Here is a 20,588-nt window from a genome sequence, read left to right as displayed (position 1 = left end):
TTGTATTTTCTTCAGGTTTTTATTTTATTTTATTATTATTATTATGTACATGGTGTTTTCTTTTGACAATATGTAGCATTCACTAATGGAGGGGAATTTACATTGTTTCATTTGACTGATACTGTTTTTTCTTCACATTTAATTCTTGCTTTTTTTTTAACAATATGCAGCATGCTCCTATGTATGGGTATTGGTGGTATTTTAGCCATAGAAATGAATGGGTTGAATTCAGAGACAGGGGAATTTATCATTGCATACACCAGAACACTAGAGTTAAAAAGTTGAGAATTTTTCTGCGCAAAACACAGGAAAAGTCGCTTTTTTTTTGTAGCAAAATGAGACTTGCGCAAAAAAATTTGCTACTTTTCTTTTTATACCATTAAACTGGCATACAAGCCTTGAATGTCTTTCTACATTCAGTTTTCAGCGATAGTATCAAAACGTAGTCAGCTTAAAGGGGTACTCCACTGGCCAGCACATTCACTTCTGAACGCTTTTTTCACGCTGCGGGAATTGGCCATGCCCCTTGTGACATCATGGCCATGCCCCTCAATGCAAGTCTATGGGAGGGGGCGTGACTGCCGTCACGCCCCCTCCCATTGACTTGCATTGAGGGGGCGTGGATATGACGTCACAAGGGGGCGTGGCCGACCACTGCGGCTCTAAAACAGTGTTCGGAACATTTACTTCCGAGCGCTGGCCAGTGGAGTACCCCTTTAAGTCCCAGCTTACATCTCCTAGAACAAAGGGGGACATGTATCAATGTGGGTGTAGGTAGACGTATTTTTGTAGATCGTTTTGGTTGGTCTAAATTTGGTGCAATTGCACCAAACTTACCTTATTTGTGCAAGCCACATGATAAATTTCGTGCAAAGCTCTAAATCTCCACACAGTTCTATTTGTACACCTGATCTACACCTCACAGGAAAAGTGGACATAGGGATATTGTTCTATTGCTATGAGGCTCGGATTCCATTGAGGTTTTTTGTCCACCAGCAAAAAATGCCAGAAAAACTGTAAAAGCTTTTTCCTGCTTTTTTTTTTCAGTTTTTCTTGCGTTTTTTTTTGTATTTTTGCTGGTGTGTGGAAACAGTCATTTTTGCAGCCTGTGGCGATTTTTTTTCTCTGCCTTCAGGTACCACTCTATGGGTCAGATGCAGAGCGCCCAGCCCACAGAGTGTAAGGACCTAATGAGTAATGCATTGTATATACATATACAGGGTGCAGAGCATCACTACTTACCTCCGCCGGCTGTATAGTATACAGGAGTGCATAGTGTACCCATGTATACTATACAGGAGCCCAGCAAGGAAAGCGTTAACCCATGCTGCTGCTGAGCAGTTCTGGGTTAACTCTTTGAGTACTATCCTGTATATACAGATATCTATAGATGACTGTATATACAGGATAAAGTGGGCAGACGTCAAGAATTGGAGGCTCCCTGTTTAGGAACACCCCAGGGGAGAGCACCAAAAATGTACTAACATTTTTTTTTTCTTCTCATTTCAGATACGTGAATATTGAGGACTACGTCAGATTCGGTGAATTGTGACGATGACGAGTTTTTTTAAAAGTCAATAAAAGGGTTAATGTGGGCTGTGGGGGAGTGTTTTTTTAAAGAATTTTTTTTTCCCAAAATGTCGTGTTTATAATAGAATTTTCAGGCTTAGTAGTGGAAGCTGTCTTGTAGACGGAATCCATTACTAAGCCGGGGCTTAGTGTTATCCACAAACCAGCAAGCGCTAAGTTCCAATTATTACCCTGGTACCCAAGGCCCCAGGGGTGTCGGGAAGAACTGGTACCAACAGGCCCAGAGCATCAAAAATAGCGCTCCTGGGCCTAGGCGGTCACAGGCTGGCCATATTTAGGCTGAGGAGGGCCAGTAACAATGGTCCTCACCCACCCTGGTAACATCAGTCTGTTGCTGCTTGGTTGGTATCTGACTGATACTGAAATTATGGGGAACCCTATGCGTTTTATTTATAAAAAAAAAAAATTGAAAAAAACACATAGGGTTTCCCATATTTTCAGTATCAGTCAGATACCAACCAAGCAGCAACAGCCTGATGTTACCAGGTTGGACGAGGACCATTGTTACTGGCCCTCCCCAGGCTAAATAGGCCCTCCTCCAGCCTGTTACGGCCTAGGCCCAGGAGCCTCATTTTTGATGCTCCGGGCCTGTTGGTACCAGCTCTTCCCAGCACCCCTGGGGGCAGTGGGTACTGAGGTAATAATTGGGGGTTAGCGCTTTTGGGGCTAATTCTAAGCCCAGCTTAGTAATGGATCCCGTCTACAAGACGGCTTACACTGCTAAGCCTGAAAATTCAATTATAAAAAACACAACACATTGAAAAAAAATGTATTAAAAAGACACTCCCCCACAGCCCACGTTAACCCTTTTATTGACAGTAAAAAAATGCTGGTCATCATCGCAGTCCACCGAATCTGATGTAGTCCTCCGCATTCTTGTATCTGAAATGAGAAAAAAAGAAAAAACATGAAAAATGGGTTAGTACATTTTTTGCGCTCTCCCCTGGGGAGAGCGCACATAATACAGTGTGTTCCTAAACAGGGAACCACCAATTGTTGCTAAACTACAACTCCCATCATGGGGGCTGTAGTTAAACAACAGCTGGAGTCTCCCTGTTTGGGAACACACTGCCAGAAAGGCTCTGTTCCCATTATGCAAAACGCATAATGAGAAGAAAGCCATACTTACCACCCTGGCTTCAGGCCTGGACTGTGCAGCTTCGCCACCTAAAGATGTCCTCACTAGGGGGCAAAGTAGTAAAAGTGCAGGGGGTCTCAAGAGTGAGACCCCGTGCGATCTGTCCCTCTGCCCTTGGACTACTACTCCCATCATGGGACAATCTGTGTCCCATGATGGGAGTAGTTGTAGTATCGCAATGCTGAAGGACAGCTCTTGCACATCCCCCAGCTACGGAACTCTATTGGGACTGTTAGGACTACTACTCTCATCATGGACAAACTCTGCCCATGATGGGAGTTGTAGTCCTGGGACTGGAGGACAGATCGCAGCAGGTCATTCTCCAGAGTCATTCGCTGCGATCCGCCTTTTTTTTTTACTTAAAAAGCCGGCGGCACATGTGGCTCCACTGCTCTGCTGCCGGCTCCAGGCTTCTGTATACATCTCTCACAATTCATAATCCCCACCACCGGGAGACCGGAGCTCCGATTGGTGAATAGCAAAGGATTGCAGTAACACATGTTTTGCTATACACATGTTTATTCCCTTTGTGTGTATTGGTACTAAACCAAAAAAGGGAGGAAAAAAAAGCAAATTGGACATAATGTCACCAAACTCCAAAAATGGTCTGGACAAAATTATTGGCACTCTTTCAAAAAAATAAGATTGTTTCAAGCATGTACTTCCCTGGGGAAAGTAACAGATGTGGACAATATAAAAATCATACCTGAAAGAAAAGGAGAGAAGTTCACTTAGTCTTTGGATTGTGTGTCTGTGTGTGCAACACTAAGCATGGATAACAGAAAGAGGAGAAGAGAACTGTCTGAGGACCAAACTTGTGAAAAATATCAACAATCTCAGGGTTACAAGTCCATCTCCAGAGATCTAGATTTGCCTTTGTTCACAGTGCGCTACATTATCAAGAAGTTTGCAACCCATGGCACTGTAGCTAATCTCCCTGGGTGTGGACGGAATAGAAAAATTTATGAAAGGTTTCAACGCAGGATAGTCCGGATGGTGGATAAGCAGCCCCAAACAAGTTCCAAAGATATTCAAGCTGTCCTGCAGGCTCAGGGAGCATCAGTGTCAGCGCGAACAATCTGTTGACATTTAAATGAAATAAAACGCTATGGAGGAAACCCTGGAGGACCCCACTGCTGACACAGAGACATAAAAAGCAAGACTACATTTTGCCAAAATGAACTTGAGTAACCAAAATCCTTCTGGGAAAATGTCTTGTGGACAGATGAGACCAAAATAGAGCTTTTTGGTAAAGCACATCATTCTACAGTTTACCCAAAACGGAATGAGGCCTACAAAGAAAAGAACACAGCACCTACAGTGAAATATGGTGGAGGTCAATGATGTTTTGGGGTTGTTTTGCTGCCTCTGGCACTGGGTGCCTTGAATGTGTACAAGACATCATGAAATCTGAGGATTACCAACGGATTTTGGGTCGCACTGTACAGCCCAGTGTCAGAAAGCTGGGTTTGCGTCCAAGATCTTGGGTCTTCTGGCAGGACAATGACCCAAAACATATGTCAGAAAGCCCCCAGAAATGGATGACAACAAAGCGCTGGAGAGTTCTGAAGTGGCAGCAATGAGTCCAGATCTAAATCCCATTGAACACCTGTGGAGAGATCTTAAAATTACTGTTGGGAAAAGGCGCCTTCCAATAAGAGAGACCTGGAGCAGTTTGCAAAGGAAGAGTGGTCTAACATTCCGGCTGAGAGGTGTAAGAAGCTTATTGATGGTTATAGGAAGCGACTGATTTCAGTTATTTTTTCCAAAGGGTGTGCAACCAAATATTAAGTTAAGGGTGACAATAATTTTGTCCAGACCATTTGTTTATTTTCCTCCCTTTTTTGATTTAGCTCTAATACACACAAAGGGAATAAACATGTGTATAGCAAAACATGTGTTACTGCAATCCTTTTCTGTGAGAAATACTTCATTTTCTTGAAAAACTTCAGGGGTGCCAACATTTACGGCAATGACTGTAGATAGATAGATATGAGATAGATAGATATGAGCTAGATATATATGAGATAGATAGATATGAGATAGATAGATATGAGATAGATAGATATGAGATAGATATATATGAGATAAATAGATATGAGATAGATAGATAGATAGATATGAGATAGATATGAGATAGATAGATATGAGATAGATAGATAGATATGAGATAGATAGATATGAGATAGATGGATAGATAGATGATAGATAGATAATAGATAGATAGATATGAGATAGATATGAGATAGATATGATAGATAGATATGAGATAGATGGATAGATAGATGATAGATAATAGATAGATAGATATGAGATAGATAGATAGATAGATAGATAGATAGATAGATAGCAAAAACACAAAAAAGAGAAATATCCAGCACAACTACCTGATACACGGGTGCACGCTGCTGTGGCTAATACAAAGTATATAAAAAAGAAGGTTGCAGCAGCACTCTTGGTCATAAAATGGAGGCTCTTAGCGCACTTTTTGATCAAAACGTGTTCCCCGTCCACCACGCAGAGGTGGCCTTTTGTCGGATGGGACCCTAACATGGTTAATCCACTCACCTCTGCTGGGCATATGGCCAAGAGTGACCAAGAGTGCTGCTGCAACATTCTTTTTTATATACACTCTATTTGCCACAGCAGCAGTTGTGCTGGCTACTTTTATTTTTGTGTTTTTGCTATGCAAGTTAGGGGAGTGGCACCCTCTCTAGCTGTGCACCCCTCCCCATTTCACAGTTGGTTTCTAAATTGATAGTGGATCCTGATAGATAGATAGATAGATAGATAGATATATAGATAGATAGATAGATTCAAATAGAAGCAGCACATCCAAAGAAAAGATTCAATGAACTGGGTGCAGGCACAATGGAACCTCGGTGTCCCGGATCACAACTTGTATAGAATAGAAGGATGTAATAGAATAGAATAGATGGGAGTGCTGCATCCTTCTATTCTAGATAGATAGATAGATAGATAGATAGACAGACAGATATGAGATAGATAGATATAAGATAGATAGATAGATATGAGATAGATAGATAGATAGATAGATAGATAGATAGATAGATATATGAGATAGATAGATATGAGATAGATAGATAGATATGAGATAGATAGATAGATAGATAGATATGAGATAGATAGATAGATAGATAGATAGATATGAGATAGATAGATAGATATGAGAGATAGATAGATAGATAGATAGGAGATAGATAGATAGATATGAGATAGATAGATAGATAGATATGAGATAGATAGATATGAGATAGATAGATGGATATGAGATAGATAGATAGATAGATATGAGATAGATAGATAGATATGAGATAGATAGATAGATGGATAGATATGAGATAGATAGATAGATAGATAGATATGAGATAGATAGATAGATAGATAGATATGAGATAGATAGATATGAGATAGATGGATATGAGATAGATAGATAGATAGATAGATAGATAGATATGAGATAGATAGATAGATAGATAGATAGATATAAGATAGATAGATAGATAGATAGATATGAGATAGATAGATATGAGATAGATAGATATAAGATAGATAGATAGATAGATAGATAGATAGATAGATATGAGATAGATAGATAGATAGATAGATAGATATGAGATAGATAGATATAAGATAGATAGATAGATAGATATGGGAACTTCTATATAGACACCTGTGTATCTGAGGATAACGTTCCCTTGTTTGCTGATATCTGTGTTTCCCAACCTGGGTGCTTCCAGCTGTTGCAAAACTACAACTCCCAGCATGCCTTTGGCTGTCTGGGCATGCTGGGAGTTGTAGTTTTGCAACAGCTGGAGGCACCCAGGTTGGTAAACACTGACATGAAGAGAGAAAAGCTCATTCCATCCGGAGGACACTCATGCAGAGGTATATTATCCCGGTAACACATTCGTGAGAATAACCAATGTTACCTTGCGGTGACTGGAGCGGAGACATTGAGGGTTACAATGAGAAATGAGACCAGGATACAGCGCACAATGTGTTCCGTGCCGGCCCATCAGCGTTACAATGTAATAACAGATGTCACCGGGGAAAATGGAAGCAGCACATGTTCAAAGCGTCAGCCTCAACAATTGTTCAGATTGTTTTCCATTGTTTAATGAATTATTAATGAATAAAATCAATGTCATCTCTGTGAAAACAATTTAACTCCGGGTTTTTTTTTTCTCGTTTCTACGCCTGGTTACTAATCCGCCAGACTGACGGCTGCTTTACCAGGAGAGAATTAGGGGAGGGGAAAAAAAAACTTGAGAATTTTTGGCGTGCGCCTAAGTCATTGTATCCAACAAAGTATCTCTATGTAATACACACTGTCCGATCAGTATATACGGGTAATTGTTGCATAAGGTTTATAAGGCTCCATACGATTTTTTTTTTTTACCCTACCGCTTCAGTTTTTAAAGGGGTACTCCACTGGAAAACATATATTTTTTTAAATCAACTGATGAAAAAAAGTTAAACAGATTTGAAAATTACTTCTATTAAAAAATCTTAATCCTTCCAGTACTTATCAGCTGCTGTATACTACAGAGGAAGTTATTTTCTTTTTGAATTTCCTTTCTGTCCGACCACAGTGCTCTCTGCTGACACCTCTGTCCATGTCAGGAACTGTCCAGAGCAGGAGAGGTTTGCTCTGGGGATTTTCTCCTGCTCCGGTCAGTTCCTGACATGGACAGAGGTGTCAGCAGAGAGTACTGTGGTCGGACAGAAAGGAAATAAAAAATAAAAAAAAAGAACTTCCTGTGGAGCATACAGCAGCTGAAAAGTACTGGAAGGATTAAGATTTTTTAATATAAGTAATTTGCAAATCTGTTTAACTTTCTGGCACCAGTTGATTTAAACAAAGAAACAAAAAAAATGATTTCCAGCGGAGTACCCCTTTAAGCCAAAACTATAGAAAAAAATGGGTGATATATATATATATATATATATATATATATATACATACATACATATAGAAAGAACTTATACCTCTCCTTCCTGCTGAAATACTTTTAGTTTTGGCTCAAAAACTGCAGTGTATGATGGCGGCCCAACCCCTTGAGGACGCCACAATTTTTCATTGTTACATTTTCGTTTTTTTTCCTCCTCGACTTTAATAGCCATAACTTTTTCAATTTCCCACCTACAGACCCGGGGCTTCTTGTTTACGCCACCAATTATATTTTGTAATAACATCACTCGTTTTAGCCCAAAATCTACAGTAGAGCAAAAAAAAAAAAATATATATATATATATATATATATATATATATATATATATATATATATATTTGTGGGAGGAAGGGCAGGATTGAAAAAATAAAGACACTTTGAGGGTTTTCGTTTGTACGCCCTGCACTTCATGGCTAATATGACACGTTCTGTATATTCTGTGGGTGCCCACTATTACAACGATACCCAGATTATATAGGTTTTGCTTTATTTTACTACTTTAAAAAAAAAAAAAAAAAAAAACTTTTTGTATGAAAATGAGCATGCTCATAATTGGCCACTTCTGACCCCTATAACATCAGGACACTGGATGGGAGAACACCTCATGCAGCGCTCCCCAATCTGGCCCCTGCAAAAATATCTGCCACCGGGCCCATAGACAACTAATGCACTTTCCCATCATCCTGCTCCATCCACTTAGGCTTTAAAAAAAAAATGCACTAAAACACTACAATATTGATTTCTTTTTTTTTTATTTATTTATTTTTGACCTACAACAAACTGACAGGACAGTATTTTGTAGTCCATGTTTCATACAACTTATTTATTTATTTATTTTTTACCAAAAAAAAATAAAAAATTCCACAAAAAGCCCCGAAATTTTCTACAATTTTTTATTTTATTTTTTATTTTCCAAAAATAGTGAGTTCTAGTGTTGGCCTTTTATCCTTTGGCATTTTTGTTTCCTTGCATGATAAGTCATGTGATTCTTTCATCATGTGACTCAAGGATTTCTATTGGAGAATTGGGGGGGGGGGGAATGTTAATGTGAAACCCACATTGCATTTTTCTTGGTGTTTTTAATTTTTATTTTTTTTTTCGGCAAAGATTCCCTAAAAAAAAAAACTCCATGCTGAGTGAAAAAACGCCAAAGGAAAAATCGCCAATTGGGTTTGGCATCTGGGATTTTCCCTATTGACTCCCAGATAATATATTGCCCATACAGTTTTTGGCCCAAAAAAAAAAGTAATTTGGCTCTTTTTTCTTTTCGTACCTCTTTCCAAACATTAAAAAAAAAAAAGAAACAGCAAAAAAACATAAAAATAGTGGAAACACAACCTCATTATTGCTCCAGGTATGACATTGTAGGTATAAAGTAGTGGTCTTCAATGTGCGGACCTCCAGATGTTGCAAAACTACAACTCCCAGCATGCCCGGACAGCCGTTGGCTGTCCGGGCATGCTGGGAGTTGTAGTTTTGCAACATCTGGAGGTCCGCACGTTGAAGACCACTGGTATAAAGAAACGCCATGCGTGCATATATGTTGGCTTTTTTAAGTCCCCCCCTCCCCCACCTTCTAAATCTTCATTAGAAATCCTTTAGTCACATGATAAAAGAATCACATGACTTGTAATGAAAAAAACATAGGGGATAAACCGCGGTATAAAAATACTAATACCAAAGGCTGCTGGGAGTTGGACTAGGAAAATACATCAAGTCCTATGTTCAGCCCGCGCAGCACAGTGCACATAGTGCAGTTGTTCGTATTACTGGATGACACATAATAATAGTATAAAAGCAATAACAACTGGAAAATATTACAAATACCCAACATAGGACCAGAGACAAGAAGCCAGAGAGTTCTTTGAGACTCCCAAAATGTTGCGCAGCTTTCAAGACCCTGTTGCCAGTGATTAGAGATGAGCGAACTTACAGTAAATTCGATTCGTCACGAACTTCTCTGCTCGGCAGTTGATGACTTATCCTGCATAAATTAGTTCAGCTTTCCGGTGCTCCGGTGGGCAGGAAAAGGTGGATACAGTCCTAGGAAAGAGTCACCTAGGACTGTATCCACCTTTTCCAGCAAACGGGAGCACCTGAAAGCTGAACTAATTTATGCAGGATAAGTCATCAACTGCCGAGCCGAGAAGTTCGTGACGAATCGAATTTACTGTAAGTTCGCTCATCTCTACCAGTGATATGAAAATTCGGAAGAAAAACATATTTCACACCGTGTTCGCCGAGCATGTTTTACCGTATGCGCCAGGAAAGGTCCTGGTGTGCACGTTTGCCCAATTTTTTATTTTATTTTGGCCCCCCATTAGGCTAGGTTCACACAGTGTATTTTCATTGTAAAAGAAATGTATCTGTAAGATTGTGTAAAAGAATCCAAGCACATAAAAACAACTAAAAAAAAAAATAAAAAAAAATAAATAAAAAGTATGTATACAAAAAAAAGAAAAGTACATTGTTTTTTAAACAACAACACAAAGGATGCATATAAAAGCATGTATTAAGAAAAACATAAAACAAAAATGCATAAAAAACAACAAAGGCTTTCCAAGCATAGGCTGGGGAACACTGGTCTGGATTAGGGTGGGTTCACACCACGTTTTTGCAATACAGTTCCCGTATACGGTTTGAGCGTCAAAACCGTATGGAACCGTATTGCAAACCGTACTCATTGACTTTGTATTGCAAAGCGTATGTTAACCGTATCCTGCTGTTGCATACGTTTTGTATCTGTTACGGTTAAAAGCGTTTAATTTCCCGTACTTCTAACCGTAGTCTACTATGGCTTGAAGTCCGTTTGAAAAACCGTATTTAAACCGTATCCGTTTTTTACATAATGGTGGTCTATGAGAACCGTATTCTACCGGATACACTTACGGTTACATCCGGTTTTCACAATACGGTTGACGAATCTGCACATGCGCAGTTGGCTCCGAAAGTTCCACCAGCTTCTAGAATCTTCTATCTGGGAGTGTTTTTAGAGTAAAACCGTATGCAACCGTATATCCGTTTTTTATTAGAATACGGTTTTTAACCGGAATCTGGCATATACAGTTGTATACGGTTTAGTACGGTTTTTAGCGATACGTTTCCTTAAAAAAAAACGTGACACGGGAACTGGATTGCAAAAACGTGGTGTGAACCCAGCCTTAAATAGGTATTCTGGAGGAAAAAAAAAAAATATATATATATATATATTTTTTTTTTTACAAAAGTTATGCAGATTTGTAAATTACTTATATTTAAAAATCTCAATCCTTCCAGTACTTATCAGCTGCTGTATGCTACAGAGGAAGTTGTGTAGTTCTTTCCAGTCTGACCACAGTGCTCTCTGCTGACACCTCTGTTCGTGTCAGGAACTGTCTGGAGCCGGATTGGTTTGTTATGGGGATTTGTTCCTGCTCTGGACAAGTTCCTGACACGGACAGAGGTGGCAGCAGAGAGCACTGTGGTCAGACTGAAAAGAACCACACAACTTCCTCTGGAGCATACAGCAGCTGATAAGTGCTGGAAGGATTAAGATTTTTATATAGAAGTAATTTACAAATCTGTATAACTTTCTGGCACCAGTTGATATGAAGAAAAAAAAACAATTCTCTGGAGTACCCCTTTAAGTTAACGCTGTCTAAGAATAACAAAGGATTAGTAAATTTTGCCTGCGTCCAGATAGATCCCATAGGTGCACATGAGGAGGAGCGGTCACTATCACGTGTGCAGACGGCGTAGTAAACACCCATTGTTACAGTAGAAATCCTTAAAAATAACCCTTTGCCCCTTTGAACGCCCCCTGCGATATGGAAACACTATGTGAAGAATATTCACGGCTATCTATTCTCCCACTTCTATATTTATCCCTCCTTTTGTTCCTACTTGGCTCATATTACTGGAAGTGCTAAATATAAAGAGGAGCTGGGGGGTGAACACTTTATTCATGATATTTCCTCTGTTTATGAGGCAAATCCAGATCCTCTTCTGGGTTTATTTAAAGGTAAAAAAATAAAAAAAAATGGTTTTAAATAGTGCGGAATGGTTTATTCCGAGGGATGTGCCGAACCATAAACACAATACAGTTCAATCAGATAGAGAATTCACAGCAGGTTACTGTTCTTTAAAGGAACATATCTCCATAATGCACTGTGTTCTAACCAGGGTGCCTTTAGCTGTTGCAAAACTACAACTCCTATCTTTCTCATATCATCTATCTATCTATTTATCGTATATCTATCTTATATCTATCTATCTACCTATCTGTCTCATATCTATCTATCTATCTATTTCATATCTATCTATCTATCTCATATCTATCTATCTATCTCATATCTATCTATCTATCTATTTCATATCTATCTCATATCTATCTATCTATCTCATATCTATCTATCTATCTCATATCTATCTATCTATCTATTTCATATCTATCTCATATCTATCTATCTATCTCATATCTATCTATCTATCTCATATCTATCTATCTATCTATTTCATATCTATCTCATATCTATCTATCTATCTCATATCTATCTATCTATCTCATATCTATCTATCTATCTATCTCATATCTATCTCATATCTATCTATCTAGCATCTATCTATCTCACATCTATCTTTCTATCTCATATCTATCTATCTCATATCTATCTATCTATCTATCTATCTCATATCTATCTATCTATCTAGCATATATCTAGCATCTATCTTTCTATCTCATATCTATCTATCTATCTATCTCATATCTATCTATCTCATATCTATCTATCTCATATCTATCTATCCCATATCTATCTATCTATCTCATATCTATCTATCTCATATCTATCTATCTCATATCTATCTATCCCATATCTATCTATCTATCTATCTCATATATATCTATCTCATATCTATCTATCTATCTCATATCTATCTATCTCATATCTATCCCATATCTATCTATCTATCTCATATCCATCTATCTCATATCTATCTATCTATCTATCTCATATCTATCTATCTATCTCATATCTATCTATCTATCTCATATCTATCTATCTCATATCTATCTATCTATCTCATATCTATCTATCTCATATCTATCTATCTCATATCTATCCCATATCTATCTATCTATCTCATATCCATCTATCTCATATCTATCTATCTATCTCATATCTATCTATCTCATATCTATCTATCTATCTCATATCTATCTATCTCATATCTATCTATCTATCTCATATCTATCTATCTATCTCATATCTATCTATCTCATATCTATCTATCTCATATCTATCCCATATCTATCTATCTCATATCCATCTATCTCATATATATCTATCTATCTATCTATCTCATATCTCTATCTATCTCATATCTCTATCTATCTCATATCTATCTATCTATCTATCTATCTCATATCTATCTAGTTATTTATCATTTTGTTTGGCAACAGCTGGTGGCACTCTGGTTGGGAAACACTGGTCCAGATGAGTCCTTCTCCAGTATACAGAAGGGCAGTGTTTCCCAACCAGTGTGCCTCTAGCTGTTGCAATACTACAACTCCCAGCATGACTGAACAGCAGAAGAGTGTCCAGGCATGCTGGGAGTTGTAGTTTTGCCACAGAAGAGGAAAAAACTCTCGGGCAGTGTTTCCCATCAAGTTTGCCTCCAGCTGTTGCAAAACTACAACTCCCAGTATGCCCGGACAGCCTTTGGCTGTCCGGGCATGCTGGGAGTTGTCGTTTTGCAACAGCTGGAGACACACTCGTTAGGAAACTTTATTCTGCAAACAAGGTTGGCCCCAAGTCAACCAAGTTGTATTTTACATTTCCATAGATGAAGATGACCAATTGTGTTTTATCAAAAAATTACCTAGGGGTAAAAGTTAACTGATTCTCATCTCATTAAAGAGACCAGGGGGGTTGTATGGAGAGGTATTCCTAGGAAAAGCACCATGGGAAAATAATATTCAAATTAGCTCCTGTGCCTTAAAGGAGTAGTCCAGTGATGACTCAGTGGTGAACAACTTATCCCCTATCTTAAGGATAGGGGATAAGTTGCAGATTGCGGGGGGTCCGACCGCTGGGGCCCCCTGCGATCTCCTGTACGGAGCCCTGACAGCCCGCGGGAAGGGGGCGTGTCGACTTCCGCAAGAGGCGGCGGCCGACACGCCCCCTCAATACAACTCTATGGCAGAGCAGAAGCGCTGCCTTCGGTAATCCCTGGCTCTGCCATAGCGATGTATTGAGGGGGCGTGTCGGCCGCCGCTTCGTGCGGGGGTCGACACCTGCTATCTGGGCGGAGAGCCGGGGCCCCGTACAGAGAGTTCGCAGGGGGCCCCAGCGGTCGGACCCCGCGCGATCTCAAACTTATCCCCTATCCTTAGGATAGGGGATAAGTTTTTCAACACTGGACTAACCCTTTAAAGCGCACCCATCAGATCCAACAAAAAAACTTTTTTTTACATATATCATTCAGTACCTAATCCTGACCATGTACATCTAATTTTTATGTGCCTAGCACCTTTATTTATTTTTTTATTACACTTTTAATTTAGCTCACTAGTCTGAATTCCTCTCAAAGGGAGGGGGTGTGGCCACACTGTGCAGGTCTCCGCCCCCTCCCTCAGTATGCTGTCTGCTCACATCTCCCCTAGCATTAGCAAAACTACAACTCCCAGCTTGTCCTCACTGATAGTAGCCGGACACAAGCTGACAGTGGGAGGATTTTTCCCTGCGCTCACAGCTGCCAATCAAGGAAGTGTGTCCATGACATAGGTAATGACTCATGGACACAGCAGGACTAGTATGTGTCCAAGAAGGCAGGTGGGGGGGGGGGCAGTTGTTTGACTGCCTGTTTCAGTATGAAATACTGAAAATTCTCTAATAAAAGCAATTGCAAAACCTATTGGTTATACATGCTTTACAACATATCAAAAGTTTTTATATCTCACAGTGCCCATTTAAGCTGGCCATAGTTAACTGTTGATCGACAGTCATTTCTCCTGACACCCCCATCCCCCCCCCATACATACTTGGCTCGCTCTACAGCTATTTTTAACAAATTCCCCATAAATCTGCATTGGCCAAGTATGTTTGTGTTCTAAATGGGGAGTAAGTAGCTGCCAGACACCTCAGGACGTGGCTTGTCTCTATTGAAAGCAAAGGGATCAAGAATGATGGAATCCAGCACCCTGTTTCTTATTTGCACCAATTTCTGCTATCAGGTAAAGGTCAGGACATCCCCATAAACATAAGGTGATTGGCAGGTCCCAATGAAATCGAATGGTTTGGCCGAAATTTAGCTAATATGTACGGCCAGCTTGGCATTATTATTTAAAAAAAAATATTTCACTATATATAATTTACAACAATGTTGTCCAAACCCACCAATTTCAGCAGGATTGGCTGACAATCTAATGTGTATCGTGGCCTCCTGCTCTTCTCTGATGGAGGGTGTTGGGGGAGAGAACAGTTGTTCATTTTGGCTTTTTACATCCCCAAGCCCTTTGTTTTTGGGGACATAAACCACCACCAATAGCTGGCCAGTCCAAGTATATGCACGCTTCCCGATTGATCATCCATATTTATGGGGGGGGGGGGTATCAAAGAATTAACCTTTTAGTCTGCTGTATGAATGTTTGGCCAACAAGTATCTAAAAGGTATGGCTCAGGTCCAGCAGGAACGCATGGGAATGGAGTTCCTGCACTTTTTCCACAGCAGGAATACCCAGTTCCATTAGCAGCAGTCCTGCCTTTCAGTGGAAATCTTGGGTGAGTTCCCACACTTTTTTCCAAGGACTTGACCACTGTCTAAAATGTATGGCCGGCTGAAGTCAATGTTTACAACCTGAGGATGTCCATTTGTTAAGAGTCAAAGGTTGACGCTGAATGTTGTATCTTTGAGAGCCACAGGTTAAGGATCCCTGATCTAAATAATTTAACCCCATCCCTCCCCCACCCCCACGCACACACAAACTTCTTCTGTACAATATAGAGTCATTTTCATTTTACATTTCGGTTTGGTCTTTTCACCCACAACCATTCTGTAGAGTGACTGTCCACCTGCTCTGTGACACATAGTTACCACATGTCACTAAACACAACTGGAAACACATATATGAATGCATGACTTCCTATTGGGTTCACAAATGTACAGACCCATAAAGATAGCCCTCATAGCCCTGTGGATCTTTCTTTTAACAGGAATGTGGAGGAACTCAATGCTCTTTAAAGGGGGATGTTTGATTTTTTTTAAATTTGACTATGCTACAGGGGCTGTAAAGTTAGTGTACTTCATAACATAGTGTCTGTACCTGTGTTTAATGGCTGGTCTCGCAATTCATATGTGATCTTTTTTTGGCAGCATACAAAATGATTGTCTCAGGTTGTCCCAGGTTGCAGTGTGGCCTGAGACATTATATCACTAGTCAGGTGTTGAAAGGGAGCATGGCAGTGCTTCAATTGATGGAGCGACCGCTGGGGGGGGGGGGAGATTATTCTCCATAAGATTTGTCCCAGGTGTGCTTCAATGGGTGGGGTGGCTGATTTGTGGGAGGGAGAATAGTGACCTTACACTTACAAACAAGGGATCCTGGGACTTGTATTTGGAGGAAGGAACTCCAGTAGGAAATAGCCATTTCACAGAAAAAAAAATAGCAGCAGCGTTATGGTGGACTCACAGCATAGCCATTTAGCACCAAGACAATCAGAGATCCTTCCTAAGCATGTCCATTACTGTCTGGCAGGTAAGTACTAAAATCACCTTATGGTGGATAACACTCTTTAACCATCACTAGTCGGGTGGTGAGGGGGGGGGGGGGTCAATAGGAAAGAGATGACTGCAGTCATTGTAGAGATGACAGGAGTCACATGGTCCTTCTCTACATAGTGAGACTTCGTAAAGACAGGTTACGTATGCGTAGAAATAAGTTACTTTGCCTATCGCAATCTTCAGCCCTTTAATGTCCATGACAAGGAGCTGGAAAGTGATTACAGGATTTTTTTTTTTTTTACAACTTGGCGGGGAGGTTGTACGATTCAGTGGCCCGTACAAAAGGCCCACCGCTGGGTCTGCGATCAGTAATTGAAAGAACAGACCCGTAAGTCTCTTTCATCAAGACGGTTAAAGACGGTTTCCTGCTTTTATAACACGAAAAAAAAAAAAAAACTGAGATACTTCACGCTCCCTAATTATATGTGACTTGTTAGCCTAAATAATTAAACATCCTTTCAGCACCGACGCTGGAAAATCCTGACCCTATGGGTCAGCCGTGAGTCTTTTTCAATAACTCCGGTGAGTGAACTCTACGAGACCGTGCCATGTGCAAATATAGCAATTACTGAAAAAGGGAATCAATTGAACTCTTTGATGTACTTCATGTCGGCAAACGCCCTGTCTCTCACCCCGTAACCACAGCCAATGTACCCGATAACTACTGCAAAAGATAACTGTGAGGAGTTTCTGCTCTGCTAGTGACTCAAGTGGTTCTTCCAATACTTCGGGTACTTATATTATTTACTTTAATGTGGCCTAAATCAGTGGTCTCCAAACTGTGGAACTCAAGCTGTTGCTAACCTTCAACTTTCAGCATGCCCGGACAGCCAACGGCTGTCCGGCCATGCTGGAAGTTGTAGGTTTGCAACAACTTGAGGGCCACAGTTTGGAGACCACTGGCCTAAATCATGAGCCCTTGGGGCTTTTGCCTTTCCACCGGCCTTGACAAATTGATCCATCCCTATAACAAAACAAGGAGAGGTCTATCAATTAAGGCCAGTAGAGTGGGGAGAAGCATTGGGGAACACCCCAAAAACTCATGGTTAAGGTTGGTGGGGTGGGGAGAAGCCACTGGGGAACACCACAATGACTAATGGTTAAGGTCGGTGGGGTGGAGAAAAGCCACTGGGGAACGCAACAATGACTATTGGTTAAGGCCGGTGGGGTGGGGAAAAGCCACTGGGGAACACAACAATGACTCATGGTTAAGGCCGGTGGGGTGGGGAGAAGCCACTGGGGAACACCCTAGGACTCATGGTTAAGGCCGGTGAGGTGGGGAGAAGCCACTGGGGAAAACCACAATAACTTAGGTCCATTAGGTCCACTTTTCAGGATCCTTCTCACTTGTCCAGGTTGGATAGTGGTTGCAAAGTGAATTTCTTGCTCTGGTGGACCTGACTTGTTCCAGCATTACACAGACAACCCATTGATGTGAATGAACAATGTGTAATACCTGATTTCCCCTGTGGTGGTGCAGCAGGGAAACTGACCAGGTGTCCCTATAGATTACAGTCGATTTGCACTTTTTGATCTACTTAAGGTTAAAAGACCATTCTGTTGAGTAGCGACTATCCAAACTTTAGAGATATAGGAATAAAAATTCAACTTATCAGCCAGAAGAAGTGGTAGTATGTATAGAAGAGTCTTACCTTTAACTCTCTGAAGAATATGCTACTCCTCGCCCATTCAACAATAGAAAACAATGTCTGATCGGCCATTTTGCACATGAGTCCAAAGGTGTTGAGTTTATCGTGTTTGCTCCTGTTGGCCTGCTCCTGCTGTAAATAGGACATTATCTTGCTTTGGACTTGGGGCTCGTCGGGCTCACATTTCAAGAGTTCCACTATAAGGTGCGGGATATTGGAAGGGGAGCTGGACTGATAGCTGTCCATGTAAGAGTATCCCATGATAGACTCTGGAGAACTTGTATAAGGGTCCGGGTACTCCGATTTGATAGCGCGGCTGGGGAAATGGCCATAGGCCTGGTAACCTTGTAGGCTGCCGTGAGGGGGCATGGCCATGCTGATGGGTGACGTCACAAAGGGGCTTCTGTCATAGTCTGTGGGAGGAAGGGCGGCATGGCTGAGAGGTAGACCCTTGGATGCCGAGTGGATATTTTGGATAGCCGAAGAAATGGTCAAGTCTGTGGGAATGGCTTGGATGACTTGACTCATGGCTTCTAGTTTGAGTCCATTGGCTCGGATTAAAGCTTTTTTCTGTTGTTTGAGAGCGCGGTCCCGTTTGTACATTGGCCCAAATTTGTTCCTCCCTCCGCGCATTCGGTCAGCCCTCACCGCTGTAAGATAAAGAAAATGCAAGTTAGAATTTAATAATATTTCCAATACTTTAAGATCAGCCTCCGACGAGCCTAATATGAACACAGGTCCATATTGTGCTTGTCTGAAAGTGACCTAAAGGTATCAATAACCTTCAAGAGCTGTCGGACAAATGTTCATTCAATCAACAGCTCTTTTGGCAGACTTCTCTACTGAAAACTAATCCAATGTGCCCATTCTTCTATTCCCCGACAATTGATGGAGAAGATTTGGAAGGCCCCAATATCCATTTGGCCAGTTCCATGTGAGTGTAAAATGGTCTCAAATTCACAACATTAAAGAGTTCTATCATTTAAAGGGCCTGGACTAGTGGCCATAATATGTCAGCAAAAATGTGACTGTATTAAAGGGGTACTTCACCGGACAGTGTTCAGAACTTAATGTTCATAACGCTGTTTTCATGCTGCGAGGGTTGGCCACGCCCCCTTGTGATGTCACGGTCACGTCCCCTCAATGCAAGTCTATGGGGGGGGGGATTTGCTTCTAAACTGGGTGGTTCTCAAGACACGTGTCATCAGAGAGCACTTAGACAGAAAAGAACAACTCAACTTAAGCAGCTCATAAGTACTGAAAGGATTAAGATTTTTTAATAGAAGTAATTTACAAATCTGTTTATCTTTCTGGAGCCAGTTGATATATATATATATATATATAAAAAAAATAAGTTTGTTCCTGGATAACCCCTTTAAATTTTAACCCCTCTTTGTAAACTGATTTAAACAAACAATAACAGCAACCAAAATTTGAACACATCATTGTGCAGGTAATAAAAAAAAAAATGTAAACATCAATAATGCTTGTATAGTATATAACGTCATAACTGCATTCTATACATGATATATATATATATATATATATATATATATATATATAAATGTTTTAACAATATAATACATATATATATATATATATATTTCTATATTATATTGTTAATAAAACATTTTCCTATCGATGCATTTTTCGGTAGCTTTCTCCTTTGTGTCGCTGCCTCTTTCATACCAGGACACCCACCTAATAACCTAATGGTGTCAGCTTGTTACTTTTTGTTAAAGCAGAAAGGAAAATTTGATTTTATTTTTCACGATAAAGCTTCTGAAAAAGCAAAAAGTCTTCAGGTTTTTTGTTTTTTTTTAGGAATAATTAAGAAGAAATGTGGTTCAGCCGCAGCCAGGGGGGGGATTTTAATGGGGTTTGTCACAGCGGTGCGTTTCATTGTGGTGCAAGTTTAATGGGATAGCGGGTGACACTGACTGCGCCTACCTTGGCCACTGGCTCTTATGCAAAGGAGCGATTACACCGCCATTAAAAATGCATGGAGATCTCGGCTACGCGTCTCGTATAAAGACTTCTGCAATTAATGAATCTCAGTAATTTATAGGCTGTAATTTAGGTTTAATAGGCGGCTATTAGTAAAGTACACTACGTGGTGCCATTACAAGGAGAGTGACTTATGACAGACGGCAGCACAAAAAAAAAAAAAGTACAGTATACAGGTATGTCATATCCCCACGCCATATAGAGAGATGCAAAATCCCCCAAATTCTTGCACTTTACACAATTTACTCAATAAATGTAGAATTGTAATAAATAAATATATATATTTTTTTGTTTTTGTTTTTTTGTTTTTATTACCTATTTTTAATTTACATTTTTTTTTATATATTTTTTTCCAATTTTGAAATAAAAAATAAATATGTTTAAAGAAAAAAGCTAATTTATAATAATAATTAAAAAATTTATAATTTTTTTTCTCAATATATATATATATATATATATATATATATA

General features: G+C 40.0%; 1 protein-coding gene across 3 annotated transcripts in view; it reads right to left on the bottom strand.

Moving 5' to 3' along the window:
* NR5A2 (nuclear receptor subfamily 5 group A member 2) overlaps window positions 1-20,588 on the bottom strand; it is a 164,708-nt gene that overhangs the window by 90,471 nt on the left and 53,649 nt on the right. For all 3 annotated transcript variants that reach the window (XM_056523481.1, XM_056523480.1, XM_056523482.1), the window contains exon 4: window positions 18,117-18,763. In XM_056523481.1, coding sequence (XP_056379456.1) covers window positions 18,117-18,763 — 647 coding nt within the window. The remainder of the gene's footprint in view (window positions 1-18,116; window positions 18,764-20,588) is intronic.

Source organism: Hyla sarda, chromosome 6, assembly GCF_029499605.1.
Source record: "Hyla sarda isolate aHylSar1 chromosome 6, aHylSar1.hap1, whole genome shotgun sequence".
Taxonomy (NCBI): domain Eukaryota; kingdom Metazoa; phylum Chordata; class Amphibia; order Anura; family Hylidae; genus Hyla; species Hyla sarda.
Note: the sequence above shows the minus strand (reverse complement) of the source record. Positions and strands in the feature narration are given on the sequence as shown.